The sequence below is a fragment of the Podarcis tiliguerta genome, assembly GCF_965153285.1.
Source record: "Podarcis tiliguerta genome assembly, chromosome: 8".
Taxonomy (NCBI): Eukaryota; Metazoa; Chordata; class Lepidosauria; order Squamata; family Lacertidae; genus Podarcis; species Podarcis tiliguerta.
The window spans coordinates 76,989,722-77,012,567 of record NC_139541.1 but is presented as its reverse complement, the minus strand read 5'-3'; the positions used below and the strand labels follow the sequence as shown (position 1 = coordinate 77,012,567).

Genomic DNA, 22,846 nt, shown 5'->3' with positions numbered 1-22,846 from the left:
GGTCCTGCCCGCTGCACTGAACTGCGCCTGCCTCCCCCTCTCCAAAAAAGGCTCTGCCCCAAGGAACACACAAACCCGCAAGCCATATCCCTCTCACCTTGCTGCAAGCGTGGCAGTCTCGGTAGTCCTCGCACAGGATGCAGTTGCCGGGGGCCAGGATGAGGCGCACGCTGCCAGCGCCGCAGCCGCCGGCATCGTCCTTATGCGCCAGCCGCTGGTGGCAGGTGGCACTGACCGGGCACCAGCCGCAACCCTGGTCAGCCAGGCAAGCCAGGCAGGAGCGGTAGGTGGCGCACAGCTCTGAGCGATAAGGCTCCAGGAAGAAGTAAGAGATCTCCTGGCAGGAGAAGAGAAATGAAGATAAGCATCTCTCTGTGTCGGAGGGGATGCAGCGAGCGAGGTTCACTTCCTTTATTTCTATTTCATTTCTTAAAATTTATATACCACTTGATTGTTTAAGAAACCAACCAACCTCAAAGCAGCTTACAAGAAGAATGCATGGAAATAACCAGTAAAAAGCAACAATTGTAAAGCTTCAAAAAAATAATTAACATCTTGATGTCAGCATTAAGATACATTCAACAGTGTAAATAATTTTTTAATGGATGTAATAATGGAATACTGATTGGTTTAGTTTATACAAAATATGCAGGGATTTATGTTACGCAAAATGAACCATGGAAAGAGAAGAAGGGAAGTCATTGATATTTTAAGGTTGTTTAAATGAATATTTTAAAACGTAAAACAGAAAATTTAATAAAAATAATAGAAAAAATAATAATTAACATCTTCTTTTTCGGACAATTTAAAGAAACATTCTTATATGATGAATACGTTAGCAGGATTTGAACTGTGAGCAACAGAAGAACTTGAAGATTATAGCAGTGTTGTTATGATAAAAGAGACACAAGACAGGGCGCAACAGAGGGAGAGTAATAAAAACACAGTGGAAAAGGGGGTGGGAAGTTGACAAAAAAAATAACAAAGAAAAATGTTTTACTATGTACTGAAATGTATGTGTTCAATTTTTGGAAAACTTAATAAAAAATATGATAAAAATTCATTAATATCAACGATATACTAAAAACACATGTCAACATTCTACATGTCTACATAGACAAAAATGTTTTGGCAGGCGCAGGAAAGAGTACAGCTGGTGTCAAGTGGCAGGGAGTTCCAAAGTGCCACACTAAAAAAAAATCCCATGGGAAGCCCAGAAGCACAAGAGCCCTCTCCCCTCCTCCTGTTCCTCCCGGATCCTGAATATTCCTAAAAAGCTGCTGAACCTCCTCCCTTGTCAATGGCAGCAGTGGGTTCTGCGCTCGAAGTCCCTGAAGACGAGCGAGGCTGTGAACCTCTCCCCACGGAGAGGGCAAAATACTCACGCTGCCCCCAGGCACTCCTGTGCGATCCCACGTGAGGGTCAGCTCGCTCGTCTGCCCGTTGCCAGAGTTGTTGAGGTGGCCTTCGACCAGGACGGTGTACTTATTGCCCCTCTCGGTGCTGGGGAAGAGGCGCTCAGCCCCGGGGCGCTGCAGTAGCCGCTTCTCTTTCTCCTGCTGCACTGCCCAGCGGCCCACCTCCTCCTGAAAGGGAAGGCGGGAGGGCTAGGAAGAGCAAGTTCTGCAGCCTAGAGTGGCCTTCAAAGCCAGTCAGAAGTTGGGGAAGCTTTACAAAGATGTACTTATTTACTTGCTTGCTTGCTTGCTTGCTCACCTGCCTTTAAGTGTAAGAGTCTCCTGCAGGCGAGCTGGTCTCCCCCACCAGCCCCCCATTACTCTCCTTTTAAAAAAGGGGGTTTCTGGTGACTGGGCCGCTGCCTATGTTTGATTATGGTCACCAAATGCTATGAATCGGAACCATTTTAACACTACAATGGACGCTCGGGTTGCAAACGTGATCCGTGTGGGATGCACGTTTGCAACCCGCAGTGTTCACAACCTGCAGCGGTGCATCTGCACACACGCGGGTTGCTATTCGGCACTTCTGCACATAATAATAATAATAATAATAATTTATTATTTGCACCCCGTCCATCTGGCTGGGTTTCCCCAGCCACTCTGGGCGGCTTTCAACAAAGATGAAAAATACACTAAAATGTCACATATTAAAAACTTCCCTGAACAGGGCTGCCTTCAGATGTCTTCTGAATGTCAGGTAGTTGTTTATCGCTTTGACATCTGATGGGAGGGCGTTCTATAGGGTGGGCGCCACTACCGAGAAGGTCCTCTGCCTGGTTCCCTGTAACTTGGCCTCTCGCAGTGAGGGAACCGTCAGAAGGCCCTCGGAGCTGGACCTCAGTGTCCGGGCAGAATGATGGGGGTGGAGACGCTCCTTCAGATATACTGGACCGAGGCAGTTTAGGGCTTTAAAGGTCAGCACCTACACTTTGAATTGTGCTCGGAAACGTACTGGGAGCCAATGTAGGTCTTTCAAGACTGGTGTTATATGGTCTCGGCGGCCGCTCCCAGTCACCAGTCTAGCTGCCGCATTCTGGATTAGTTGTAGTTTCCGGGTCACCTTCAAAGGTAGCCCCATGTAGAGCGCATTGCAGTAGTCCAAGCGGGAGATAACCAGAGCATGCACCACTCTGGCGAGGCAGTCTGCAGGCAGGTAGGGTCTCAGCCTACGTACCAGATGGAGCTGGTAAACAGCTGCCCTGGATACAGCGATTTAACGCTTCTGCGCATGCGCAACCGCCCAAACCTGGAAGTAACCCGTTCTAGTACTTCCGGGTTTCGGCGGTCCGCAACCCGAAAAAACGCAACCTGAAACGTCTGTAACCCGAGGTATGACCGTACTTAAAACGGCATCATGTAGCAGTGGTTAAAGTGTGGTACTAAGGCCTGGGAAACAAGGTTTCGAATCCCCAGTTGGCCATGAAGTTTGCTGGGTGACAATGGAGTGCACTTCTGAGGGTGAAGTCAAGCCACTGTGTTAGCAGTGCCAAAGTAATCTCCTTGGGAGTCCAAGCTTGGGCAGTGTGGAGGTCCTGAGCTGCCCAGGTGATGAGACCCCCCTCTCAGACTCACTGATGTGGTCCAAAGGAAAGCAGAGCAAGATATTTGGCACCGGCTGGGCGGCAGGAGTTGCCGGAAGGAGGCGTACAAGACTCTATCCAACTGTCTTAGGGACTGAACTCCGGGTTTTTGCAGGGATCTCTCCTGAAGATATCCCACAAGGCAGCAGAGGTTTAGGGTCAAAGTTTGCCTTCTCCTAGCTGGGCCACCTTCCCAGGTGGACCAGCCCCATCTGCCCCTCACTTCCCTCTACACCAGTGTGGTGTAGTGGTTAAGAGCGGTAGTCACGTAATCTGGGGAACCAGGTTCGCGTCTCTGCTCCTCCACATGCAGCTGCTGGGTGACCTTGGGCCAGTCACACTTCTTTGAGGTCTCTCAGCCCCACTCACCTCACAGAGTGTTTGTTGTGGGGGAGGAAGGGAAAGGAGAATGTTAGCCGCTTTGAGACTCCTGAAGGGGAGTGAAAGGCGGGATATCAAATCCAAACTCTTCTTCTTCTTCTACAGCAGGTGTAGAAACCACCTTCTTGACTGTTGGACCCAATCTTGGTCCCGTCTGCTCAATCCACCAGAGTCTGTCTCTGCATGCCAGGAAAGTCCCTAGCTCACCACGGGTTTGAGATCCATTGGCTACTCTCACCTGGTTCAGACTCTTCCTTAGCTCTTAAGGCCCCCCACATTCTCTCTCATAGGCCCCGTGGGGAGTACAGCTCTGATCTCTGACCACTGGCCATGATGGATGGGGAAGAGGAAGGCTGCCCCAGAACCTTTCAAGCAGACAGCCCCACCCCCACCCCGAAACCCCCCCCACAATTGAAATGCTTTATTGTCACTTGTACAACTTGTATACAGTGAGATTACATGAGCACCCCCCACTCAGCTCTCTTAGTCTTAATTCCCCTCGTTGACTGACGCACACCCACCAAACCCGAAAGTCAGTTGCCCTGTTGTTATCTTTTCATTCAGCAGCCTAACAGCCCACGGATAGAAGCTGTTCTTTACCCTGTTGGTGCGACTAATCATGCTTCTATATCTTCTGACTGAGGGCAGGAGATCAAGAAAGTGCCGGCCAGGGTGTGAATCATCCCTGAGAATTTTCCTCACTCTCCTGAGGCAACCTTCTTCCGCAATGTCATCCAGCAGATTCACGGGACAGCCCATAATATCTTGTGCTGTATTCACCACCCTCTGTAGGCCCTTCCTATCAGTTGATGTCAAACCAGCGTACCACACCGTGATGCGGTATGAAAGGACACTTTCTATTGTGGACCGGTAGAAGGAGATCATTAAATGTTGATTGACACCGTTCTTTCACAATACAGTGGTACCTCAGGTTACATACGCTTCAGGTTATATACGCTTCAGGTTACAGACTCCGCTAACCCAGAAATAGTGCTTCAGGTTAAGAACTTTGCTTCAGGATGAGAACAGAAATCGGGCTCTGGCGGCGTGGCAGCAGCAGGAGGCCCCATAAGCTAAAGTGGTGCTTCAGGTTAAGAACAGTTTCAGGCTAAGTACGGACCTCCAGAACAAATTAAGTACTTAACCCGAGGTACCACTGTACTCTGAGGAGATGGAGTCTCTGTTGGGCTTTCTTAACCACCTGGGTTATATTGATTTTCCAAGTAAGGTCTTCACTGAGATAAACTCCTAGGAATTTAAAGGAAGAGACTCTTTCCACACAGCCCTCCCTGATGTAGAGCGGGGCTAGTTCTCCTCTCTTCCTCCGAAAGTCCAACACCATCTCCTTTGTCTTGCTGATATTAAGGTATATACCCTGCGGCACCTTATCTCCCTGTCGTATGCTTCAAACCCGAATTCTGCCCCCGGACTGTTGTATCCTTACCAGCTCCGACGCGCCAGGGGCCCGGGCCAGCTTGGCAATCACAAAGAGGCGCTGGATGCGTGCCCAGATTGAGATGTCTTCGGCAGGTCCGGAGCTGCTGACCAGCGGGTGAATGAAGCCCTTGTAGACCAGGGAGACGTCCATCTCCGTGCTGGGGTTGAGGGTGATCGTGGTGCTGCGGACGATGGAGACCTAGGCAGAGGGACAGTTGTCACAGGCTGATCTCTTGCAGAGTCCAGGGCAGGGCAAGACCACCTTGAGACGGCTGGTCTCCCTGCCACTTCTCTCCATTGTCCAGAGCTGGGTGGCATCGCCCACCTGGCACCACTCAGGCCATCAGTTCAATAGCCACTGCATACTTAGAGAAAGTTGGGGAAAGTGGCAAATTAGGGCGTTATTAAATTACTGTTTCGGGAAATAAATAAGAGGGTTTGCTCTTCAGATAGGGCAAGAGAAAAGGCAAAACAGTACCCCCCAGAGTCCCATCCAGACCAGGCAGTCAAGAAGGATTACTGTTATCGAATGTTATCGATGTTATCGAAAGCTGCTGAGAGGTACGGCGGAACCAACACTGTCCCTGCCCAGCTCCCAGCTTTATGTTATCTGCCAGAGACTTAATGGCATTAAGAGACTTAGCATGATGGTTAAGAGCGTTGGACTAGGACCCAGGAGGTAAAAGGTAAAGGTAAAGGTACCCCTGCCCGTACGGGCCAGTTTTGACAGACTCTAGGGTTGTGCGCCCATCTCACTCAAAGAGGCCGGGGGCCAGCGCTGTCCGCAGACACTTCCGGGTCATGTGGCCAGCGTGGCATCGCTGCTCTGGCGAGCCAGAGCGGCACACGGAAATGCCGTTTACCTTCCCGCTAGTAAGCGGTCCCTATTTATCTACTTGCACCCGGGGGTGCTTTCGAACTGCTAGGTTGGCAGGCGCTGGGACCGAGCAACAGGAGCGCACCCCGCCACGGGGATTCGAACCGCCGACCTTTCGATCGGCAAGCCCTAGGCGCTGAGGCTTTTACCCACAGCGCCACCCGCGTCCCTAGGACCCAGGAGACCAGGGTTCAAATCCTCCCTCAGCCGTGATGTTCATAGGGTAACCTTGGGCCTGCTGTCGCCTCTCAGCCTCACCTACCTAGCAGGGTTGTGTTGAGGATAAAATGGGGAGGGGGTGAACCATATATGCCACCTTGATCTCCTTGAAGGAAAGAGGGGATATAAACGCAGTCATAAATGAAAAGTAAAATATCTGTGGCATCCAACTTCCTGTAGAATCGTGGGGAAAGATGTGTAAATCAATCAAACAACAAATTGGACATTATTTTATTTCATATTTTTTCTTCCCAAGTGTATCGTAATTTTTTTTTAATTAAAAAAACCCCATATTTTGAATAGGTTACTTTTCTGAATGCTTTAATTACAGATAACCTATTATGGAGCTGAGTTAAATTAAATTGCACTGTATTCAGATCACGGCCCTCCCGTGTGATGGATGCGTGTGTCTTTTAATGAACACAGCAGAGTGAAAAATTATGAGTCATTGCAGGGAGGGAATGTGTTGTGTTGTGTATGAATTTAATAGCGTTTAGCTTACTTTTTAGTTGCTATCTTGTTAATATCGTTTTACAGATTATAAATGCCTTATTGATTTGTTAATCGCATGGTACGACTTACGCTGTAATTGTGATGTTTAGCTTATATTCTAATTGCCTGTTTGTTAATTGTGTTTTACAGACTGCAATTGGTTTACAGACGATTTGTTAATTATATTATATGATTTATGCTGTACTTGTGATGCCATGCTTTTTGTTATTTATTGCTTGCAACCTGCTTTGGGATTCATTTGACTGGAAAGCGGCAAAGAAATGCAACCGATAAATCAATCAGTTAATCAATAAATCTGCTGATTGTTTATATAAATCTGAAGACCCACTCTCGCCATTACCTTATCAGGCTGGGAATCGTTGCGTGGCTGCTGGTAGGTGATGAGGTGAAGGCCGGGGAGGAAGTTTTCATGCTGACATTGAGCCAAGGAAGTGACAAAGAAGGGCTGAGGACCCCACCAGCCATAGGTCCCAGAGATTTTCCCCACTTGGCACCTGCCCTGCTCTGCGGAGGAAAAGGAAACAGGAGTGTCGGAGAGTGGATTTCTCCAGCACACGGTTTCTGTTGAAATATGAAAGGCGCCGGCTCCTTACGACACACCTGTTTGGACAAGCATTCTCCTGATCTGAATCTCCTGTTTTTATTTTTGATTTTCACTGCTATGCTGCTTTAATGGGCTTGTTTATTATGCATTTCAATTACAGACGTTTCAGCGTTTTGCTTCAGGGTGTATTTAAATATTATTATTAAGAGCATTTGCAACCCATTCTTCAGCCAAAAAGAGTCTCAAAATGCCTCACATGCACTCAGTTAAGAGAAGGCGGTTCCTGCCTGCAAGCTTACGGTCCTTTAAAGAAAGGCACACAAGGGGAAAAGAAATGGAGGGAAGAGGAAAAAATAAAACTCAAGCGTCCCAGCTCTTAAACAGAGGTTCTTATAATGCCCAGCTGCAACAGTTCAGAGGTAGGTGGTGCCTGCCTCATGGAGTTTCTGTCAGCAAAGCAGATGAAGTGAGTCCCGGCTTCCCTTTCTCCCTCATTGAGGCAGTGAACTGCCTTGGTTTTCCTTCTTGAAATCAAAGGCGATATACAACTTCTATTATTTATCATTATTTTTAATCTCTTTAGAAACAACAATGAGGAATACAGTGTTCATTCCTGTCAACTTGCTCCCAGGCTTGTGGCGAGCCTGTAGCCCCCCAGAGCAGTATTTGTAATGTCACTTTAAGAAGTGTGCCTCGTAAACGCGGGTTTCTGGCAACAGGAGGAATGGCCCGGCTTGGCTCACTTACCTGAGAGAGGCATGCAGGTCTCGTTCTGCACACACCAGCCAAAGGGTCCCGGGGCACGAGGCAGAGAAGCGTTGGTGCCACCGAAAGCCAGGCAGGACTGGCAATCAACTAAGAGGCGGGCCAAGCCCAGGCAGCCAGTATTGGGGCACTGAGGGGAAGGAGGGGGAAAAACATTAATGAGCCCTAAAAGCTTGCACTCCCAGTAGCCAGCATGGTGCGTTACAGATGTTGTCAAATTACAACTCCCACCATCTCACAGTGGACAACCAGTGAGATTTCCATTCCTGTCCATGCTCAGCTACTCATCTCCAGATCGTCACGCACCCCACACCCCCAGAGTTAAAGGTAAAAAAAGGTAAAGGACCCCTGGACGGTTAAGTCCAGTCAAAGGTGACTATGAGGTGGTGATGCTCATCTCGCTTTCAGGCCGAGGGAGCCGGCGTTTGTCCACAGACAGCTTTCCGTGTCATGTGGCCAGCAGGACTAAACCGCTTCTGGTGCAACGGAACACCGTGCCGGAAACCAGAGCGCACGGAAACGCCGTTTACCTTCCCGCCGGAGCGGTACCTATTTATCTACTTGCACTGGCGTGCTTTCGAACTGCTAGGTTGGCAGGAGCTGGGACAGAGCAACGGGAGTTCACTCCGTCACAGGGATTTGAACCGCCAACCTTCTGACCGGCAAGGCCAAGAGATGCAGGCGGTGCTGTGGTCTAAACCGCTGAACCCCCAGAGTTACTCACAGTGCTGTGGGGCTGGGTACTCTGGCAGCCTCTCATACACCAGGCACATTCTGGGTCCTTGGCACACGTGGTTTTTTCAGTGTAAATGGAGCAGTAGTCCAAGTGGTACTGAGGCCGTGGGGGGAGAAGCAAAGGTGTGGGTCAGTGTCCCCTCAAGTCAGTCATGCATCCAGAAAGGCACTCAGCTGCCTTACAAAGTGCCCCACACAAAGGGAGGGTTTGTAGCTCCTGCCCCCCACACCCTGCCCTCCAGCAGAATGCAAAGACTGTCTCTGCAACAACACACCTTCTTTATTTTTTAATGTATCCATTTTAAGGTGTTACAGACAGCTTGAAATAGAATAATGTGACAGTGATAAGCACACCTCCAAACTTGGCATGGGGGTTTCCAAGGTGGGGGGTAGCAGACTCTGTTCGCGTTTGGGGCACCAGGCACCATTTTGAATCAAGATGGCGGACTAACACTTTTGGGGTGACTTCACCTGATTTTTGGGAAGCGGGTCCAAAATCACAAACTGTGCTGTCCATTTTAAAAGCACAGTTTTTTGTTTGTTTGTTTCCACAAATCACCAGACACCCCTGCTGGTTATAAATAAAGCAATAAATAAAATAAAATAATCTAAAGCGGTGAATAAGAGTACTGAGGGAGGGGAACATAACACGTAAATCATAAAACAAAATTTCAAAGCCTAATTAGAATTCCTCCATTGCATAGACTATCAGTTGCAAACTAAAACAACAGTTCATCTGGAGAAAGCTTGGAGGAAAATAAGGGTTTTCAACAGGTGTATAAAGCACAGAACAGATGGAAGAAAGGAATTGCGTACATGAATGCCTCAGGAGAGACCATTACTTCCTGGAGCAAGTTAACCAGCCTAATTCTCTAATGAACCCCAAGTCTCATGCATTTATTTGTAAAATTTCCCAGTTTTACGATTTTACAGTTAAAAATATACATCTGACAGGCCCTAACTGGGGTGTATGTGGTTGGCCTGGTTAAGACCAGAAGGCCCTCTCCTTGAGCAGAGGTGACAGGCCAGCTCTTAGGATGCTGAGGTTTCGATGGGCCCATGGTCAGGCAAGCCCATCAGAAGCAGGGAAAGGGAAGGGGTTAAGGGAGGCAGAGTCACTTACCATCTGAGAAGGCACCTGGAAGACAAAAGTGGGCACCTTGTACGCTAGGAGGTCTCCCCGCGGCACCCCGCTGTAGCCGCCAGCCACAACCAGCACGTTCCCGTTCATGACTGCGGCCACATGGGAGTAGCGGCCTCGCGCCTGGGCCTGAGTCTTGGCCTCGTGTTCTGAGGGAAGGAGAAAGAGACCAGGTCAAGGGCAGCCTATTGCGGTGTCACAACAAGGCGCTGGAATTGGGGCCCGGGAAAAATAGGGTGCCATATAAAACTATACATTTTGGGAAATGGTTTGTCTGTCTATCTGTTCCCCGTGGGTTTAGCCACCTCTCGAGGTATCGTTGCCAAACTTGGCATGAGTGTTCTGAGGTGGGGGCAGCAGTCTTTGTCACCAACTGGTCACTAGGTTACAAGTTGGTGGACCAAAATGTGACTTTGGCATGACCTTGCCCGTTTTTTTGGCGTAAGTTCGTCCATCTCTTGAGATATCATCACCAAACACAGCATGAGAGTTCCTGAGGTGGGGTGGAGGGGGTCTTCATCAATATTTGGGAGCCATTTTGAATCAAGATGGCGGACCAAAATTTAACTTTGGCTTGATTTTTGGTGTGACAGATCAAAACTCACCGACAGTGGCGTAGTGTGGGGGGTGCAGGGGGGGGGCGGCCGCACCAGGCGCAACATCTGGGTGTTAGGGATAGGGGGCGCAAATCCACGGGTTAGGGGGCGCAAATGACTTGCCTTGCCCCGGGTGCTGACAACCCACGCTACGCCACTGCTCACCGATTACACTATCCGTTTTAAAAAAAACACCAATTTTTTTTTTGTTCCTTTGCAAGAGGAATGAGCAATCTGTGATCTGGTTCAGATGTTGCTGGACTACAACTCCCATCAGTCCCGACCATTGGCAGGGCTGGATGAGGCTGATGGGAGCTGGAGTACGAGGAGAGATATAAGAGGGATACGGGCTCCTGCTTTACGAGCTCTGTGGCAAAAGGATGCTCAGCAAGCTCAGGTGCCCCCTTTCCTTTCAACGCTGCGATGAGAGAAGCTGGACCTGTGGAACGTCTCTCCTCCCCAGAGTACTTGATACAGAAGTGCTCTTTCTATAGGGAAGTTGACCACTAACAATTCTGTGGCACCATCACGACCCTGCAGCAAACTAAGGGGGCGAGTGCAATTTCCTAGAATCAGAACCTTCCCTCACCGTGGGAGAGTGGAGGCGCCAGATCATGACTGGAGACCCACTGATGGCAGCCCAGGTGGTAGAAGAAGATTTCGTCCTCGTAACATTTCTCCTCGTGGTAGTGGATGTGGACGTTTCCCCCTGGATAGGAAGGGGAAGAGAAGCAAAAATATATATTATAATAAAAACTAGGTTGTGGGACATTGAACGCCAGGAACTAACAGCAGCAGCTCTTAACTTTCAACTTTCTTGGGCATATGAAATTAACCACAATTATCTTGAATTTTTAATCCTCAAGAAAGAAGGGCATTTTCGCTGGCCAGGTTTAATTCAAATCCTTCAAACCTTCTTGGGAATGGTGGATGGAGAAAGAATTTGCCCATGTGAAGGCCATCAGGTGGAAACTCTTACACATATGGTCCTTAAATGTAAACTATATGGTGATCTCCACCAGCAATTCCTAGATCAACTCTGCATCCCCAAATGGAAACCAGAGCTAGAGGTCATACATTTTCTATTATTGGGGAATAATCAGGAGCTCACCAAGTTAATGGCTAAATATCTTTATCTGGTTTTTTCTCGGTGAAACACATTGCAGATGTCTGATCTCCCTGGTAACCTAGAGATGTAATGTTAGACTGCTTTGTGTCACTGAGAAGGAAGGAATTCTGTATTGATTTGCTATGGATGTTTGTATGTGATGCCAAGAAAAGGTTTGATGATGATGATGAAAAAAAAATATATATATACAATGGTGCAGTAAAATGTCCAGCTATTTCCAGTGCCTAAGAACACAAGGAAAGCCTGCAGGATCAGGCCAAAGGCCCATCTAGTCCTCTTCTCCAACCAGATGTCTGTGGGAAACGGGAAAGCAGGATTCGTGCCCAAGAGCCCTCTCCCTGTTGGGATACTGCCAGGGAGACAAAGTCCATCATGACTCCACGTCGCCTCCGGACGTCCATTGATCTCCCGTAGACACGCAGTATCAGCAATTAGCGACACGAGCTCCAGAAATAGCTTGCCACATTCCAGAGCCGTGCACGCTCTATCAGCAGATAAAGCACACAGCGAAAGATGCACTCAGGAGAGCATTATTTACAAGTTTATTTCTGCGTTGATCAGAACAAAGAAAAACATGACTGCCTGCTTCAGAGTTCCGGCAGAGAGAGAGAGAAACGAAAGCAAAGACACAACAGAAACATCCTGTGAAAACAGGAAATACGCAGACTCTGTGACTCAAAGCCTGCTCCCTTTTAAGGTGGAACGGAAATATCCTAACACTCCCTTCCTGTGGTTTCCAGCAACTGGCATTCAAAAGCATTGCTGCCTGATTGCAGAGGCAGTACATAGCCATTATGGCTAGTAGCCACTGATAGCAACTGATAGGGGATGTGGGGACGGGGGGACGGGGGGCAATACAGTCGTACCTTGGAAGTGAAATGGAATCCATTCCGGAAGTACGCTCGACTTCCAAAACGTTCGGAAACCAAAGCGCGGCTTCTGATCGGCTGCAGGAAGCTCATGCAGAAAATCGGAAGCCACGGAACCCGTCGGTCATTCAGCTTCCAAAAATAGTTCACAAACCGCAGCACTCACTTTCTGGTTTGTGGCATTCGGGAGCCACAGTGTTCAAGAACTAAGCTGTTCGAAAACCAAGGTACGACTGTACTTATTCCCTTCCTTCAATACAGGCTTTTCCCTTACTGAGACAACAGAAATTTTACAAGAAATGGAAGCTTTGGCAATGTTAATTTAACAATACCATACTAAACTTGGGAACAGGGTCGCCAGTTCTTTTTCCTGGCTCTGCTCCTGTGCCTTTAGCACCAACCTGGATATGCAGCAATTTAGCACATGAAACTTTGCTTGGCATGCAAATAAAACGGCCTGGGGAGCCAAGTTTCTGTGTCTCAGGCTGTCGGAGGAAAAGGGTCAATGCGAGGAGGACAGGGGTTTGGGGAATGGTGGAAAACTGGTTTGTATTATCTGCACCAAAAATGATTAGGAACAGAGGAAGATACTGAGTCAGAACATGAATCCATTTAGCTCAATAGAGTCTACACAGATCGGCAGCGGCTCTCAAGGATTTCAGACAGGATTGTCTGCCGGCCTTACCTGGAGATGTTGATGGGGACTGAACCTGAGAACTTCGGCATGTTATGCCACCAAGCTACGGCCCTTCCCCAAATTCCCAAATATTCAGTATTGGAAGAGGAAGGAAAGATCTGACCCCCACCCCAATTCTCACATTCCTCCACGCACCCCTACCCTCTGGCTGGAGAGGCCATACTCACCATACACAACCATGTAGTTGCCAATGACTGTGGCAGAGTGAAAGGCCCGCTCTCGAGGTCCCCGGTGCGAGTCCTTCGCGCGCAACGTGCTCCAATAGCGCAGGTCCACATGGAAGAGGTCGGTGGTGTTCACACGCACGCTGAAGCTGAGGGCAGGAGAGTTTCAGGTAAGCTTTTCTTCCTGCCTTGGTCAGACCACACCTGTGGGGCTACCTTTGAAGGTGACCTGGAAACTACAACTAATCCAGAATGCAGCAGCTAGACTGGTGACTGGGACCGGCCGCCAAGACCACATAACAACAGTCTTGAAAGACCTACACTGGCTCCCAATACGTTTCCAAGCACAATTCAAAGTGTAGGTGCTGACTTTTAAAGCCCTAAATGGCCTCGGTCCAGTATACCTGAAGGAGCGTCTTCACCCCCATCATTCAGCCCGGACACTAAGGTCCAGCTCCGAGGGCCTTCTGGTGGTTCCCTCGCTGCGAGAAGCCAAGTTACAGGGAACCAGGCAGAGGGCCTTCTCGGTAGTGGCACCCGCCCTGTGGAACGCCTTCCCACCAGATGTCAAAGAGAAAAACAACTACCAGGCTTTTAGAAGACATCTGAAGGCAGACTTGTTTAGGGAAGCTTTTAATGTTTAATAGGTTATTGTATTTTAATATTCTGTTGGAAGCCGCCCAGAGTGGCTGGGGAAACCCAGCCAGATGGGCGGCGTATAAATAATAAATTGTTATTATATTATTATTATGGAATCCTGTGTCCAGTTCTGGGCACCACAAATGAAGGAGGATAGTAACAAGCAGAAACGTGTGCAGAGGAGGACAACCAAGGTGATCAAGGGTCTGGAAACCAAGCCTTATGAGGAACGGTTGAGGGAGCTGGGTATGTTTAGCCTGGAGGCTGAGAGGAGATACGATAGGCACCTTCAAACATCTAAAGAGTTGTCACACAGAGGATGGAGCAAACTTGGTTTCTCCGGCTCCAGAGGCTAGGACCCAAACCAATGGACTGAAGGTACAGAAAGAGATTCTGACTAAACATCAGGAAGATCTTTCTGACAGTAAGAGCTGTTTGACAGTAGAACGGACTCCATTGGAATGTTGTAGACTCTCCTTCACGAGAGGTTTTTAAGCTGAGGTTAGGTGGCCATCTGCCATGGATGCTTGAGTTGACATTCCAACTATACAATTCCAGCTCTACAAATCCTATGATTCTATGACTCATATCACCCCCTTCATGTTTCCATCATCTCAAGTCTGCCCACAGCGTAAGCATCAATCTCATTTTGCCCAGAGGGACTGTTTATTTTAACACATATGTTTAAATTAGAATTGCTGGGTTTTTCTTATAGTTAACGTGAGTTGATATGGTCTCTTCCTTTTTCCTTCCTGTTATATTTGCAATAAAAATTGATTTTAAAGGAAGCAATTGCACCCACAAGCATTGACTCAATAACCTGAGAAGAAGGTGGGAACTTAGCCTCTATCAGGGATGGGGAAAATATGGCTCTCCCAGGGTTACTGGACTACAACTCCCATCAACCCCAGCCAGCATGGCCAACAGCTAGGGCTGATGGGAGTCGTAGTCCAGTGCCACCTGCAGGGCCACAGGTTCCCCATCCCTTGTCTATATGCCAGCTGTACCAACCAAGGCAACTTCCTGCATCAATAGGGCAGAGGAAGTTGTAAATCAAACCCCCAAAGGCCTTTTGCTCCAGTTTTCCTTGATGTTCTGAACAAATAAAAGATCTACTTCTGCTATATACATATCTTCCTATATACATAAAATTGTAAGGCTGCCGTCATGCTGCAGTTTGAATGGCCACCAATAGAAAGCTACGACTGGGTAGCAGGCAGCCAAGGGAAGCTGTTCAAAGGAGCAGGATGCGGGACGTTTCACAGAGGAGTGTGCAGGGGTGGGTGAGGTGTAAAGGGAGGAGGGTTTGGCCAGTTGTAGGGCAGATAGGTGGGGTTGGTTGGTGGAGTGAGCAGGGGTGGCAGCCCCTGGTATGTATGCCCACAGTACTCCCAGTTTTCTCTTTACCGAGCAGTTGAGGGTCGGTGCCCGCCGTAAACCAGGAGAGTGCGGGAGGCTGCGTGGAACACCATGGAGTGGCCTGCGGCCGCGGGAGCCTTGCCGCCTGAGGGCACCACCAACTCCCAGCGCCACATCCTCAGATGGAAGCGGTACATCTGTGAGGAAAAGACATCCACCGAGGTGCGGCCTGCGTAAAGGAGGGGAAACAAGTTAGCAGGGCTAAGAGCGCCTATTTCCAGCTCTGGCTGGTTCATCGGCTAAAGCCCCCTTTTGGAAAGAAGTGACTCGGCAACCATGCTCCGCGCTCATGTGACTGCTGGGCTGGACTGCTGCAATGTGCACCGCATGGGGCTGCCCTTGAAGACATCTCAGAAACATCCACAGGTCCGAAACGCAGCAGCCAGGTTACTTGACTGGGGTTCCATACAGAATTCACACAGTAATCTGCTCTAAAACAGCTGAACCGGTCACCAGTTTGTGTCCTATTCAGGGGGTTCACGTGAGTGGTTAGAGCCCTGAATGACTTAGCATGTGAATATCTGGGCAATCAGCTCCTTTCCTACATACCCTCTCGGGTGTTAAGATTGGCCGAGGGGGCCCTCCTGGTAGTTTTGCTGCCCTCAGAAGCTCAGGGGGTGGCAGCCCAGGAGAGGGCCATCTCTGTAACAGCCCCATAACCAGTCACAGGCAAACTTCAGCCCTCCAGATGTTTGGGACTACCATTCCCATCATCCCTAGCTAACAGGACCAATGCTCAGGGGTGATGGGGATTGTAGTCCCAGACAACTGGAGGGCCGGAGTTTGCCTATGCCTGCCCTAAACTATGAAAGTCCCTCCCCACAAGCCGTAACAGGCACTTCCATTTTACCATTTCTGTCACGTGTTGAAGCTGCACTTATTGTTGTTAGCCGTCCTGAGCCCGGCTTCAGGTGGGGAGGGCGGGATATAAATAAAATTTATTATTATTATTATTATTATTATTATTATTATTATTATTATTACCTCTGGCTTCTGACAACCCAGATAGATACTTTCAGGACCCACCCTAGTCTTCTGGTTTTAGATTATTTTGACTGATTTTAATCCTGTGTTTTTATACTGTTGCCACCCACCTGGAACTTTATGGTGACAGGCAGCTAAGGAATCCTATTATTAGTAGTAGTAGTAGTGGGTGAGGCAAAGTATTCCAGTACTCTACTTTTTCACGTCCCGTTCAAGTCGCTGCCCTTCAGGTTATTGGAGGCTTTTAGGCAGAGGTTGGATGACTATGGATGCTTTAGTTGAGGTTTCTGCATTGCAGGGGGGTTGGACTAAGATTCTGTGATTCTTGCTCTCACCTCCAAATATGTAAAGCCATTCATTCACCACGGCAGAGGCGTGGCCGGCCAGCCCAGGAGGTGGAGGAAACCAGGTGGTGTTGAGAGGCACCAGCTCCTGCCAACGGCCTTCCCAGGGCAGGTACATCCAGACGTCGTTTGTAAGAAAGCCGCTGGCCAGCTCGCCCCCAAAGAGGACCAGGAATCCCTCCCATGCCACGGCGACGTGGGAGTGGCGGGCCGACTGTAAAAGGGGGAGGACAAAGGAGTTAGACAAGTGGGAGGTATGGGATCAAGGCACAGTGGGGCAGATTTCCCCCCAGGGCCATTTCACACATGAAGCAGCTGCAAGGAAGGCTCAAGGGGCAGCCTCCTGGCTCTGAGATGATAATAAATAATAATAATAATAATAATAATAATAATAATAATAATAATAATAATAATAATAAATTTTTATTTATACCCTGCCCTCAGGGCGGCAAACAACAAATTTAAAACACTTAACTGATGCAACAAAAAACTACATAAGATACAGTATAAAACATGAATAACAATAAATTCAGAATTCAAAAATCAATTTAGGGGGGGAAAATCCATCCAATAAACATTAGATGATCGGCAGGGCTAGCTGTCTAAATTAGTCCTATTTGGGCCAGCGAGGAGACCAGGTGAGAGTTAGCTGTGGGATCCCAGAGCGGGTAATCATCATAAAAAGGGGAGGGGGAGGGAAGGAAGGAAGGGGACTAAAAGATCGGGCTAAGTTCAAATTGAAAGGCAGGCGGAATAGGTCTGTCTTACAGGCCCTGCAGAAGGAAGTTAAATCCTGCAGGGCCCTGGTCTCATGGGACAGAGCATTCCACCAAGTCGGATGTGTGCACACACACATTAATGATGATGAGGTCACAAATTACATTTTTATGAGGATGCTATAAACATCTCAGGTTCATGGGCCCTAAAGGGCCTTGTTTAGATTTTTTTAATCTATACTTATTTTTAATAGTGTTTTTTTTAAAAAAAAAACCTTCATATTTTAAAAAGAATGATACCAATTTTATATATACAGTGGTACCTCTGGTTACTAACTTAATTCGTTCCGGAGGTCCGTTCTTAAGCCAAAACCATTCTTAACATGAGGCACGCTTTCGCTAATGGAGCCTCCCGCTGCTGCCGTGCCACCGGCACACAACTTCCTCTCACATCCTGGGGCAAGTCACAACTAGGGGAATCTACTTCCGGCTAAGCAGAGCACGTTACCCAAAGCATCCATAAGGGGGGTGGTACGTAACACGAGGTTCCACTGTACTGTACAGTGGTGCCTCGCAAGACGAAAAGAATCCGTTCCGCGAGTCTCTTCGTCTAGCGGTTTTTTCGTCTTGCGAAGCAACCCTATTAGCGGATTAGCGGATTAGTGCTATTAGCGGTTTAGCGGCTATTAGCAGCTACTAAAGGCTTAAGGGATTAGCGGATTAGCTGCTAAAAGGCTATTAGCAGCTTAGTGCCTTAGAAAAAGGGGGTGGGGAGCGGAAAAAAATCGCAGGAGCTCGCAAGACATTTTCGTCTTGCGAAGCAAGCCCATAGGAAATTCGTTTTGCGAAGCACCTCCAAAACGGAAAACCCTTTCGTCTAGCGGGTTTTCCGTCTTGCGAGGCATTCGTCTTGCGGGGCACCACTGTACTTGTTTTTAATTGGTTTATGGGTTTTAGTCATGTTTTAGTTATCATTTCATTTATACACTGCTTGATATTTCCCCCCCTGACCAAGTGGTTTATATATTTTCTAAATAAACAGAATTTTAATGTGCTGCATAAATAGCTGCTGGGCGACAAAGGAAAGCAGACGCTTACCGGAGAGGGGCTGAGCACTCGCCGATGCCAGACGTTGGTGGTGAAGTTATAGAAGACGAGGTCCCCCAGGGCCGTGTTCAGATCCAAACCTGGAGAGGAAGAAGAAAAGCCGTGGGGCTACAGAACAGGAAGGAAGCGCCCCTTGGGACTGCAGGAGGGAAAGGAAGCACCCCAGGACTGCAGACCCCAAATGCCCAGAGCGGCTCCCTTCCTTCCACCACGCAGGAGTGGATAACTGGATTAATCTCTGACCTCCAAAGATGTACAGTCCTCCAGTGGAGGGCAAGAAGGCACCAGCCGCTGCCGTGCGGGGCCGGAAACTAGGATCCCGGGCGCTGACGTTGTACCACTTGCCGGCTCCTTGGTTCTCGCTCAGGGCTAAGTCACAGGCCCGGCCCACAAAGCCAGGTTCGCACCGGCAATGATCTGAGCCCTGTGGGGAAGCAGTACACCCTGTCAGGACAACAAAACCTAAGGCTCCCTGCAAAGCGCCACTGGCCCGCAAGCAGGGAGGAGAAACTCATCTCAAGGGGAAAGGTAGCCCTTGTGCCTAGGAGTCTAGGCTTGAAAGCAAAACTGCAGGTATCCGAGAGATGTCCGAATGAGATTTCCAAGATTAGAGACACGGAGCAGGCCAAGATCTGGTGCTTGCAAAGAGTTCCCCAAGAGAAGCAAAAACCAGGGAAAAAATGAGGCAAAATAACAAAAACTGCAGAATAAGATTACAGAGAGATTAGGCAAAGTTATTATTATTATTATTATTATTATTATTCTCCGCTCATCTGGCTGGGTTTCCTCAGCCACTCTGGGCGGCTTCCAGCAAAATATTAAAATACAATAAAACATCAAATATTAAAAGCTTCCCTAAACAAGTCTGCCTTCAGATGTCTTCTAAAAGTCAGATAGTTGTTTTTTAACATCTGGTAGGAGGGCATTCCACAGGGTGGGCACCACTGCCGAGAAGGCCCTCTGCCTGCTTCCCTGTAACTTTGCTTCTCACAGTGAGGGAACCACCAGAAGGCCCTTGGAGCTGGACCTCAGTGTCCGGGCTGAACAATGGAGGTGGAGACGCTCCTTCAGGTATACAGGACCGAGGCCGTTTAGGGCTTTAAAGGTCAACACCAACACTTTGAATTGTGCTCGGAAACATACTGGGAGCCAATGTAGGTCTTTCAGGACTGGTGTTATATGGTCTCGGCGGCCGCTCCCAGTCACCAGTCTAGCTGCCGCATTCTGGATTAGTTGTAGTTTCCGGGTCACCTTCAAAGGTAGCCCCACGCAGAGCGCATTGAAGTCCAAGCGGGAGATAACCAGAGCATGCACCACTCTGGCGAGACAGTCCAGAACAGAGAGCTGTGCAGAACTCAGTTGTTCCTGGAACTGAATTCGGATTGTCTCTCCGTTGTTTTTATTTTGCAAAAAGTGTGCCCCTACTCGAGAAATACAAGATGGAGGCTACCGGAGAAAGACAGGAGAAAGCTGTGTCTAGGGCAAGAAGTTTGGGGTGACCACCCCCCACCACACACACACACTTGGCTGCTACAAATACTCTTTATGGGGCAAGCACGGTGAGATCCGGAAAGTCTCAAGTCTTACCTGGCTGCAGCTGCCATGGCTCTGGCAGTAGGTGACGCAGTCAGGCATGGAGCAGCCCTCGCCGCCCCAACCTTGGAAGCATGTGCAGTGCCCGTCGTTGTCGCAGATCCCGTGTCCCGAGCAGCCCATTGGGCACAGCGAGACCGTGTAGGTGGCATTGAAGCCCAGGAGGTTGTAGTTGGCGTCACTGAACAGGTGCAGCAGCATCTGCCAAGGAGTTAAGAGGGCGGGATGGTGCCAAGATCGCAGCTACACGCCCCACATGTAACCCAAGATCACAATTACACGACTCGCGTGCCCCTTAAGAGACCACAGCTACGTGCCCTGTGTGCCCCTCAGAGTCTCCACTCCTCTCCCCAGGATGCAGCAATCTCCAACCTCATCTCAACAAAAACTCATGAATGGCCACCTCCCGAACCCCAGAGCAAAACCTCCAGGCCACGGAGCCCTTCCATGCCCATAGGTCCAGGCCTATGTCTATTGGTTGCAACTTGAGCCCATCCAACCTCCGGGGTCAGTACCTTGCCAGAGGTGGCCTCAATGGTGGGGGGCAGGGTGCTGCCGCTGAGGCTGGCCAGCAAAGGGCTGCTGGGAGAATCTCCATCGTAGATGAACAGGTAGTCATAGGTGCATTCAGTGTCCATGAACATGAACGTCAAGAGGATGCGGTAGCTGCTGCTGGGAGCTGAACAGGGTGGAAAAGTGGGGCGGGAGGGTTAGAATACCAGGCACAGGACCAAGAATGGGCTTTCATCATTTCCTGACTCCTGTAAGGCAGGGGGTACCAACATGGTTCCCATGAGCCCTGGAGGGTCTTCCCCTAGAGCCCACTAAGCTTCTTAGCCCCCTTGGTCCAAGAGGCACTGAGTGGGGTCACCCTTTGTCCTGTGAAAAGTGCACAGAACTGAAGGAGGAAGTTTGAGGAAGGGCGCTCTTTCTCACTTCCTCTTTCACCTCTATGGGAACAAGGTTCTGCACCGCCAACAGCTGTGTGATAGGCAGGCATTCAAGAAGGGGCCATTCCCATTTCTGCAGCAGGAAAGGTGGGCACTTGCAGGATTTCTGTGCACCATGTAACTGCTGGGAGGCACAGAACTCCACCATCACCCTTCTTCAGATCACACGACTGATATATTTCGCAGGACTTCTCAAATGTATCATTAACCGGCTGATTTATATTTAAAGGTAGAAACAAATGGGTGGGGGAAACTTTTTTTATTATTATCTTTATTTAGTTATTAGATTTATATGCCACTCTTCATTGTAAAATCTCAAGGAAGTTCACTGAATAAAATGCAAGATAAAAACAAGTAAATACAGTCATACCTCGGGTTAAATATGCTTCAGGTTGAGCGTTCTCAGGTTACGCTCCGTGGCGACCCGGAAGTAATGAAACGTGTTACTTCTGGGTTTCGCCGCTCGCGCATGTGCAGACTCTCAAAATGACATCACGCGCATACGTGGAAGCAGCGAATCGCGACCCGCGCACACGCGGGTTGCGTTCACTTCAGGATGTGAACGGGGCTCCGGAACGGATCCCGTTCGCATCCAGAGGTACCACTGTAAGTAAAACAAAACAGCAAAATAAAAACCCCTTCTTCCCACAGACACATTTAAAAGGCTATAGAATATTAATCAGCTAAAGGCCTAGTTGAAGAGGAATGTTTTTGCCTGGTGCCTAATGGTGTTCAATGAAGGCGCCAGGCAAACCTCCCTGGGGAGAGCATTCCACAAACGAGGAGCCACTGCAGAAAAGTCCCTGTTCTCATGTTGCTACCCTCCAGGCTCTCGTGGAGGCACAAGAAGAAGGGCCTCAGAAGATGATCTCAGGGTCCAGGACTTTGGTTGCTGGTTTTGTTTGTAATTAAAGTCTCTGTTCTATCCTACTTTTTATTTTTAGTTTAGGTTGTTGCAGACAGCCACCATAGGACTTTCGGATAAAGGAGGTAGATTTATATACTTCCAATAATAAATAAATAAGCCTCCCCAAATTCCTACCTTCCACTAGCCACTCGCAGTTGCCGTTGACAGAATAGTTGCCCGGCCCGTCCGTCACATAGCCTGACGCACTGCGCAGGACTTGGCGGTGCCCCTTACAGTCGCCACCGCTGGCCCAGCGGATCCCACACAGGGCTAAAAGCAGCGTTACCAGCAACCTCAGGCAGCCGTCCAATAAGGAGTCCATGATGGGGTTTGGATCTCCCCACAATTCGGAGGCTGCTCAGCACAGTCCAAAAGGTGAGGGGAATGCCATAATCCAGCCTGAAAGAGCAGAGAAGAACTTCGGAGGTCAGGCAGAGTATACTGTTTATTTTCATTTTCATCATCGCCATCATCCGCACTGCCCGTTGCAACTTAAAATCACAAAAAATTAGGTGCATCCTAAAAACATACATCTCGAGTGCCAAAATAATAATAAAAATAAATATAATTGTATTATTTATACCCTGCCCATCTGACTGGGTGTCAGGTGCATCTCTGTGGGGAGTTCCACAACTTAGGGGCTGCTGGAGAAAACGCCCTCTCCCGAACCGCCATCCCACCAAAGCTTTTGAGGGCAGTGGAACAGCCAAGATGGCCCAGAGAGATTTTGGGGCACAAGGAGAAAGGCAAGGAGTTGTTTAGCACAATAGAACAGCCTTCACCAACCCATTTCTCTCCAGATGTTTTTTGGACTACAACTCCCATCAGCCCCAGCTCCAGCATCTGGAAGGCACCAAGTCAGCGAAAGGTACCGTATTTTTTGCTCTATAAGACGCACCAGACCACAAGATGCACCTAGTTTTTGGAGGAGGAAAACAAGAAAAAATATATTCTGAATCTCAGAAGCCGGAACAGCAAGAGGGATGGCTGCGCAGTGAAAGCAGCAATCCCTCTTGCTGTTCTGGCTTCTGGGATAGCTGCGCAGCCTGCATTCGCTCCATAAGACGCACACACATTTCC

At 48.8% G+C, this 22,846-nt stretch overlaps 1 protein-coding gene across 3 annotated transcripts in view; it reads right to left on the bottom strand.

The window, feature by feature from the left end:
- The window catches only part of MEGF8 (multiple EGF like domains 8), a 65,179-nt gene that overhangs the window by 40,878 nt on the left and 1,455 nt on the right, over positions 1-22,846 (bottom strand). For all 3 annotated transcript variants that reach the window (XM_083454666.1, XM_083454667.1, XM_083454668.1), the window contains exons 2-17: positions 21,902-22,165; positions 20,425-20,588; positions 19,904-20,110; positions 18,560-18,740; positions 18,308-18,396; positions 16,485-16,707; positions 15,154-15,334; positions 13,111-13,256; positions 10,838-10,957; positions 9,635-9,801; positions 8,501-8,608; positions 7,759-7,906; positions 6,808-6,971; positions 4,866-5,057; positions 1,386-1,586; positions 98-337 (exon numbers count right to left, since the gene is read on the bottom strand). In XM_083454666.1, the coding sequence (XP_083310792.1) occupies positions 98-337; positions 1,386-1,586; positions 4,866-5,057; positions 6,808-6,971; positions 7,759-7,906; positions 8,501-8,608; positions 9,635-9,801; positions 10,838-10,957; positions 13,111-13,256; positions 15,154-15,334; positions 16,485-16,707; positions 18,308-18,396; positions 18,560-18,740; positions 19,904-20,110; positions 20,425-20,588; positions 21,902-22,088 (2,718 nt within the window). In that variant the 5' untranslated portion in view covers positions 22,089-22,165. The remainder of the gene's footprint in view (positions 1-97; positions 338-1,385; positions 1,587-4,865; positions 5,058-6,807; positions 6,972-7,758; positions 7,907-8,500; positions 8,609-9,634; positions 9,802-10,837; positions 10,958-13,110; positions 13,257-15,153; positions 15,335-16,484; positions 16,708-18,307; positions 18,397-18,559; positions 18,741-19,903; positions 20,111-20,424; positions 20,589-21,901; positions 22,166-22,846) is intronic.